This window comes from Vulpes vulpes, chromosome 9, assembly GCF_048418805.1.
Source record: "Vulpes vulpes isolate BD-2025 chromosome 9, VulVul3, whole genome shotgun sequence".
In the NCBI taxonomy this organism is placed as follows: domain Eukaryota; kingdom Metazoa; phylum Chordata; class Mammalia; order Carnivora; family Canidae; genus Vulpes; species Vulpes vulpes.
In genome coordinates, this window is record NC_132788.1 from 109,339,235 (window position 1) to 109,347,268 (window position 8,034).

At 70.2% G+C, this 8,034-nt stretch overlaps 1 protein-coding gene across 1 annotated transcript; it reads right to left on the bottom strand.

Annotated features, from left to right (window-relative positions):
* Positions 1-923: 923 nt before the first annotated feature.
* MISP (mitotic spindle positioning) lies at positions 924-7,802 on the bottom strand. The gene is made up of 5 exons (XM_072722070.1): positions 7,672-7,802; positions 2,987-4,643; positions 2,432-2,559; positions 1,705-1,743; positions 924-1,237 (listed from the first exon to the last, which is right to left on the bottom strand). The coding sequence occupies exons 2-5, from the start codon at positions 4,587-4,589 to the stop codon at positions 1,157-1,159; spliced, it is 1,851 nt and encodes a 616-aa protein (XP_072578171.1). The 5' UTR covers positions 4,590-4,643; positions 7,672-7,802; the 3' UTR covers positions 924-1,156.
* Positions 7,803-8,034: the final 232 nt, after the last annotated feature.

The following is an 8,034-nucleotide window of genomic DNA, read 5'->3' on the forward strand; positions in this document are numbered from 1 at the left end:
CAGGGCCCATAGCTCCGCCCTCGGAGCTCCAGCCCCGCCCCCAGGCCCCATAGCCCCGCCCCCGGAGCTCCAGCCCCGCCCTCGGGGCCCCAGCCCCGCCCCCGGGCCCATAGCCCCGCCCCCGAAGCTACAGCCCCGCCCCCGGCCCATAGCCCCGCCCCTGGAGCCCCAGCCCCGCCCCCGGGGCCCCAGTGGGGTCCTCAGAGCCCACCGCGCTGCCCCCTGCCCCCGCCCCGCTATTTCAGGCCTCCCGCACCCCGCCCCGCCCGCCTTGGGACCCTTCAACACGGATTTCTAGAAATGGCTGCGTCGGTTTTCCCCGCAGCAGCTGCGGAGGGGGCAGCGGGAGGGCCTGGGGCGGAGGCGCTGAGTTAGAGCCGAGCGCCCCCGGGGGGCAGTCGGGTCACCACCCGGGGCACAGGCGCCCTGGGGACCCCCGGGCCACACAGGGGGTGGCGGCAGAGCCAGGATGGAGCCCAGGATGACCGTCTCCCGGTGAGCCCGACTAATGACCCCTCCTCCCGCCGACACCAGGAGGGGCGGCGGCTGATGCCCTCGGGGGGCACACGGGGACCCCCGGCCTCACCCACTGGGCGAGCCTTGACGCTGGCAGCCCCGGGGTGGGCAGAGGCACGAACACCGGGAGGCAGGCAGGGCGCCCGGCCTCTCCCGCTCGGCGTCTGGGTGGGCAGGTCGCCGGCCGGTGGACTGCAGCGGACAGGCCCCTCTCTGCCCCTTGCCCGCCAGGTGCCTGGGGTCGGGGTTTGGAGTGGGCGCCCCGGGCCTGCGGCTCCTCCAGGGGCAGCCCTCCGCCCTCAGACCAGCAGGGGCGTCCTGCCCAGGGCGGGGGCGCGGGGACCTGCGTCCTCCCGCTCTGACCTGAGAGCTTGGGCAGAGCCTTAGAAGCAGAATCGACACGGGTCTCGTTTCGTCCCCAGTTTTAGCCACAGAAAGCAGAACAACGTCTCCAGGAAGATAAAAACAGAAGAGAACCCCCTCCCGCCGAGCGCGCATCTGCCCCCGGAGCGGCGCGGACCCGGGTCGTCGGGTCCTGGATTCTCACAGGGGCCTCCTTCCCACGGGGCAGGGGGGACCGGCCACCGTCTCTGCTCCCGCGGCGCCGCAGGGCAGGGGTGACGGCGCCCCACCCGTCGGCTCAGTCCTTGCTGAAGATGCCCGCTTCCCAGCGCTGTGCCATGGCGTTCTTGTGGTGGGTCACCCGCGTGGCTTCCAGCACCTGCGGGAGGAGGCGTGGGGTCCCCATCAGGGTCCCAACTCCCAGAAGGGATCTAGAACATGGGCAGCTCAGGCCTTTCCCCTCCCCTATTTCAGACCCTCTACCTCTGGTAATAGCACCAAGCGACGGGCTAAGCCACACTGAGACCCACAGCAGGCCAAGTGCCAGAGCCAGACATCTCGGACTCAGTTCAAAAAACGTACTCCGCAAACCCAGGGAAGTGGCTGGCTATGTGCACACTCAGACGAACCCCTCTTTCTGTCTGTCCCAAACCTTCACTGTGTGGTCAAGAGGTGGCAGGTAGACCTCAGTCACGGCCCCGAAAGCAGGTCCCCGCAAAGTCCACCCCCGGCCGGCAGTAAGGGTCCGAGTCCCCGCGCCCAGAAGGGCTGTGGTGGCCCCGACGCAGGGGCAGGGGGCACAGCAGGTGGGGGGACCGGCGGCTGGTCCCCGGGGGCAGCACTCACCTCCGAGTCGATGCGGTCTAGGGAGTTGATGCTGGCGTACTGCAGGAGGGAACGAGCGTCAGCCCCGCTCCAGAGCCCGTGGGGCCACCACCGACCCCCCAGGTGTCCCCCGACTGGCCCGAGCTCAAAGCTGCGCACCCGTGTCCCCCCAGGGCTCCCCTCCATCACGGCCTGATGCCCCCGGAGAACCGTGTTCTCTCTGCAAAAGTCTGGCCGCGCCAGGCCCTCGCCCAGGCTCACAGAGGCCGTGCTCTTGTGACACGCGCTTGACCGAGGGTCAGCGGGGGCAAGTCCTTGCTGGGATGTGGGACTTGCCCCACGTCACACACCCGCAAGGGGCAGGACTGGGATTTGCGGGGGGGCACATGGCTCCCTGGTCACAGACTGGGGCATGTGGAGTTGGGTCACCGCTCGGGAGCACAGAGCGTGTGACCAGACCCGGCTCTCGGGTCCCACGGACGCAGTGCGTCAGCGCCCCGTGCACGGCACACACGGACGATGTGCAGCGACGACAGCCGTGGACACGGGACAACAGCGGGGGGACGTGGCTGACCTGTCCCCGTCCTCCTCCTTCAGACTATTTCGGGGGGAGGCCTCCCGGAGGGGAACTCCACTGAGGTGGCCCTGACAGCAGAAGCCCCGACAGGAACAGACACCGGTTTACCCACTCCACACTTCCCACACGGGGGAAACTGAGGCACAGCCACCCTCAGGTGCCGGGACTCACCCGCTGCTCCTTCTTCCTCTGCCCAGGAGCAGCCTGGGCAGGGCTGTCTACCGTCCACACGAGGCCGGAGTGCAGCTGGACGGGGCTGGAGAAGTGGGCCTCGGACACGGAGTAGCGGCCGGTGACGCCTGCGGGCGGGAGGGCGGTGGGGAGCGTCTCAGGTCCCCTGAAGGCAGGAGCCCCTGGCCGGGAAGCGGGGTCAGTACAGGAAACGGCGAACGGACGGACCGATGCCGGACAGAGCAGATGGCCCGCGGGGAACGGATCAGAGGGGCCGGAGCCCCGGTCAGGAGCCGCGCGGACAGAGGGGCCGCCTGGCCACGGATGCAATGTCCCCCCACCCGGAGGATGCGACGCCCGCCGGTATAAGGCAGAAAACCCACAGTCGACACCTCTCCCCAAAATCTCCCGCTCAAGAGTCGGCAAGGGGGGGTAGTGGACGGAATCCCCCGACGCCCCGTCACTCCCACGCCCCCCAACCCCACCGCATCCTAGACCCCACGCCCCATCGCACCCAGCCGCGCCCCCAGGCCCATCGCGCCCCCTCATCCTAACCCGAGGCCGCGGAGGAGCTCCTGGAGCCCGGCTCCTGGTCCTCATCCTCGGCCGGCGGGGAGAAGACCTCCGGGAACAGCGCGCTCCGCCGCTCTGCCACCACCTCCCGCTCGCGCCGCAGGACGCTCTCCACCTCCCTGTCCAGCAGCTCCGACGACCCGGACCTCTGCAGCCTCGACGCCAGCGCGGAGCCCCGGTCCCAGCCTCGGGCGCGGGCGGCCTCCGGCGGGGGCGCGTCGGGAACCCGGAACCGCAGGGGACTCAGGTGGAAGTACTCCCAGGGGATGACCGCCCCGTGGGTGCGCGGGGGCTCCGAGGGGGGCCTGCTGCTCCTCTGCCTCGCGCCCCAGGGCTTTCCGGAGGGTCCCGAGAGAGGCGTCCGGGCGCGCGCGGCCTCCCCCGCCGGCGCCCCACGGGTCGGGCCTGGCGCCTGCGAGGCCGGGGACGCGGGCGGGGGGCTCCCGGGGCGCAGGTAGGGCGGGGAGGGCTCCGGCGGGGAGCGGCTCACCTTCCCGGGCTCATCCAGGACGGAGTCTGAGCTGCGCGCTCTGCGGAGCCCGGGCTGCGCCCCCGGGGAGGCCGCGCCCCGCCTGCTCTGCAGCCCCTGCCGGTGGGCCTCCTCCCGCTGCGTCTCCTGCGCCAAGTCCCGCTGCACGTAGAGGGACGGGCGCCCTCGCTCGCGCCGGGGGGCGGGGAGGAGGCCCACCCTGGTCAGCAGCGGCCGGCTGGGGACCTGCACCAGCTCCTGCTGGGCGTGGGCCTGCGGCAGCCCCCTCCGCTCCCGCAGGTCCGCTTCCCGCTCCTGGGCCAGCCGGATCTCCCGCTCGATGGGGGTCTCCGTGGGGAGCTCTGGGGTCCCCCCTTGGTCCGGGGAGCCGGGGTCACCCGCAGCCCGGGCACCAGAGGCAGCAGGCGGGCTGCTCTCGCTCTTCTCTTCCAGGACCACCTCCCTCTCCTGGGGCTTCGGCGGGACCACGTACCCGTTGGCCAGGAACAGCCCGCTGGGGGGCCGGGGGGCCTGGCTGGCCCCCCGGGGGGCTCGTGTGGGGGTCACCCGGGTCGGAGGGTGGAGCGCGCCCCCCGCACTGGCCTGCTCCAGACTCAGGAACTGCTGCCTGGCTGCCAGGAAGTCAATCTGCTCCCTGTCCACTGCGTCGTCCCCCGGGGGCCCCGACGGGGCTTGGCTGGAGTCCCGGGGGTCCTGCGGGCCGGGGGCGCCATGGAGCGTGGCCACCGTGCTGCTCTTCCGGAGGGCTTGGTCCTGGATGACCGCCCGGCGCTCCCGCTCCAGGTCCCGCGGCCGTCGAGCCTGGGCGTCCCTTGCGTCCCGGCGGAAGGCCATCACCTCCTCCTCGCCGTCAGCCTTCCCGGAGACCGTCCACGGCGACGGCCGGCCCGGGAGGGACGCCCCAGTCCTGGCCGTGCTCGGCCAGGCCTCTCGGTCAGTGGGCCACGCCGGTGGCCTGTCCTGGCCCCAGCCACTGGCCTCGGGCGCCACATCCAGCACCTCAAACGTGTAGCTGGCGTCTTCATCGGGGGCCAGGCCAGCCAGGCGGGGCGAGTGAGGGATGCTGAAGATGGGGTATCTGGTCACGCGGTCCATGTCCCGGGGGTCTCAGCTTGGCCACGGCTCTGTGGCGGAGACGCTCTGTGCTCGCTGAGGGACGAGGAGGGAACGGGGCCAAGGGGTCAGGGAACAGGAGGCAGCACTCGGGGGAGAGGCACACCTTGCAGTCCCTTCCAGGGCAAAGTCCTGGCCAAAGGGCCTCTGTGGTTGGTGCAGGGGTGAGTAAATGCCCCAGCCCGCCAATCAGGGCGCTCTACCCTCTGGCCTCTGTGATTGGCTCAGGGATGGCATGTGACCCAACCTGCCAGAGACCTGAAATCCTGATCCTGAGATTTGGCAATTACCTAGGAAAATCGGACCCTCTGCCCGCTGGGCTTGTTGGGCCGCTGGGATTGTTTGGACTCCTGGATCCAGCTGTACCTGAAGCCCACCCCTGTTCTGACCCACCAGTTTGCCCCATGAGCGTCTAACGTTTGCAGGTGTCCCCCAATCTCGGCTCGCAGATGCTGCCCCGCACCTCACCTCCCCCAGCCCATCCCCAGGCCGCCTCCCTGGGCCCCAGGAGCATGTGCATCCGCCTCCCTCCCGGTGCCCACTCTGAGGTTCCTTCTGTGATTTTTTTCCTTCGGGGGGGCCTGTCCCTCACGAACAGATGTGAGGTGGGGAGACTGAGACTTAGGGAGGGAGGAGGGGAGGCAGGGATGGGCATCCGGGTTCCCTCCGTGGCACCTGCCCAGGGCACACGGTCCCTTCCCAGTCGGCCCTCCGCCCCCCGAGCCATAAAGCCATGACAGGCCGTGGACCTTGTCCTGCTGGGCCCGGAAGGCCCCGGAGCCTCTGGCCACACCTTGATCTGGTGCCCCCCGCCCCGGGGGGGCGGCTGGCGCCCTTCAAGCCTCGGGGTTCTGCTGAGCACAGATGCAGGAGCCCCCTCCCCCCGCCAAGGCCATGCACCTGCGCTCATAGCTCCGTGGCTCCCGGCCTCCCTGGAGTGCGGCCTTCCTCTGGCCTCCGCGCAGACCCCCAGGCCTCGCAGCTGTCCCTACCCCAAACCCAGCCTCCGCATCCTCCTCCTGCAGCTCCCTCTGCCTGGAGGACCTTCACGTCTGCCCCTCTACAGCCCTCTTAGCTGCAGCCCACGGGACACCTCCTCCAGGGAGCCCCCGCCCCGCCACCCCCCGAGGTTGCCCTGGCCTTGGAGCCTGTTGTCTGAGCATCCTGTGCTGCCTGGCCCGGCACCCAAGTTGGGCGTCACCTCTTCACAGCTGGGGAGGGAAGAGTGGCTGTTCCCAGCCCTTGGAACAGCCCTTGGCCGTGTCCCCACCCCCAGTTCTGTCGGAGTCACTACTTCCGACGTCCGCTGCCTGTAGGTCAGCTTGCTTGTAAAAACTGTCATTCTAGGGGAAATGCGGCCCTCCCTGCGCCGGAGGAGTGGCACCGAGCACCGTGAAGTCCATCACGGGAACCGTGTCGCCGCCGCGTGCAGCTAGTCGGCTTCCGTGTCAAACCCGGAAGCCGTAACTGGAAAAGCGACGGTTAAGAGCAAGCAGGCTGGGGTCCCCCACGGCAGGGCCGCCCCGGAGGTCACGGGCTGGGTGCATCTCTGAGAGGGTCATAGGTCATTGCAGTCTTGTCCTCCCCCCGGGCCGAAGCCGTCAGGTCCCCCTCCTCTGGTCTGGTATACAGCACGTACTTAATAAAGACTGAACACGCCGCGGGCTCTGCAAACACCGCTCATTCCGGGGCCTGCCCGGCGGGGTCTGTTCAGCCACAGACCTGGCCGCCCCCCACCCCCGGGCCTCTCCTCGGTCCCCAGGCCCTGGAGGTCCCCTGGGAGGGCAGGCGCCAGAGGGGTGACGCAGGGCTGTTTGCAGATCTCGGAGCCACCCGGGGACACTCACTCCAGGAAAGAAAACCACCTGCCCCGAGGGTGTCGGGGTCCAGGTCGGGCGGGGCACGGGCGGGGCTCGGGCGGGGCACAGTTTCCCCTTGGCCATTCCTGCGGGGTGATTCACGGAGGCCCCGGGGCGGGGCTCGGGCTCAAGGCCCCAGGGCCCCACTAGCTCTCGCGCTGGCCTCCGTGTGCACACCTGGAGGTGGAGTCGGCGGCAGTCGGCCCCACCCCAGAGCCTGCCATGCAGTCGGTGCCCTGTACCTGGTATACAGTGGGTGCCACATAAATGCTAGCCTGGGTGTCGGGGTGCTGATAGTATCACTATTATTTAAACCCTGGGCTCCGCGTGGGTGAGTTGGGAGGATGCTGCCCCCACCGGGGCCCGCGGTGGTCGCACAGCTGGTGACAGAGGGCAGGTCCCCAAGCCTGAGCCTCCTCTTCCAGGAAGCTCCCCACCCCGGAGCTCCCGGCCGGCCCCACCCGCGTCACGCCGGTACTGGGGTTTATGGCCCGTGCACCTGCTTCCTCGTCAGCAACCAGGAGGGCGCAGGGCTCAGAGAGGGCAAGGTCACACGGCAAGGAGGGCCTCGCTGGGGGGCGATGGTCCTCCTGGGGCCCTGCGGGACAGAGCCCCCGCTCCCGAGACCCCCGGACTCTCACCAGTCCCCCCAGCCCCTCCGCCGCCCCCCTCCCAGGCGGAGGCTGCCCCACCCACCGCTCCTCCTGTGTGTCCCGAGCAGACCCTGGACCCCATGGGGGTGTCACGCGCCCCTCAAGGCCTCCGCAAGCATGGCTCTGGCTGACACTCATAAAGTTTCTCCGGAAACTTCCAGATTTCTCAGAACCAACGAGGGGTCCAATCAGACCCCTCCACTGGAGGCTCAGGGCTCGAGGTTGTGGGATTTGGAGGCTGGAAGCCCAGGGCAGACAGGGAGCCTCTGCTCCCCCAGGTGGGGGTGGGGCAGGAAGGACAGAGACCCCGCGACCTCAGAGACCCCTGGGGCCCAGAGCAAGGGAGGCCCCCGCCAGCCCTGAAAGCCCAGCTGGTCCGGGAGGAGACGGGGCGGGGAGTGGAGGACCCGCCTCCCTCCACCCCAAGGATGACCCGCAAGTGAGCACATGCCCGAGTCGAGCCCCGCCCCACACGGGACCCCGCCACACCCGACCTTGGTGTCCCCCCCCCCCGCCCCCTGCCCCCCCCCCCCACCGCGTGCCCAGCCTCACCTGCCAGCTCCGGGCCCCAGCGGCCTCCAAGCTCGGCTCCGGCTCTGTCCACAGGCACCGAGACTCCTGGCGCCGCCCTGCCCACGGGTTGCCAGGGGAGAGGGCCCCGCCTGGGGGAGGCAGGGGCACCCCCTCCTCCCTGGCCCCACCTCGGCTCGGGAAACAAAGTCCAGAGGCGGAGGGAGAAAGATGATACCCGGGCGGGGCGGAGGGCAGGCACCGTGCCCGCTGCACACTGTCCCTCGGCCCGGGGCCTCCAGCCCCACGGAGCCAGAACTCACCGGAAGCCTCTTTCCAGCTGCGGTCAGGCTCCCCAGCACCCCAGAAACGGGGTGTCCCTGCCCAGAGTCACACCGCAGGCCC

Bases quoted from the DNA above. Each gene is read 5' to 3' on its own strand.
- MISP (XM_072722070.1), bottom strand. From the start codon at position 4,589: ATGGACCGCGTGACCAGATACCCCATCTTCAGCATCCCTCACTCGCCC. The intron at 1,744-2,431 runs GTGAGTCCCGGC...TCCCTCCTGCAG, and splicing joins AGAGGAAGAAGGAGCAGCGG to TACGCCAGCATCAACTCCCT. The intron at 1,238-1,704 runs GTGAGTGCTGCC...CTCCTCCCGCAG, and splicing joins TAGACCGCATCGACTCGGAG to GTGCTGGAAGCCACGCGGGT.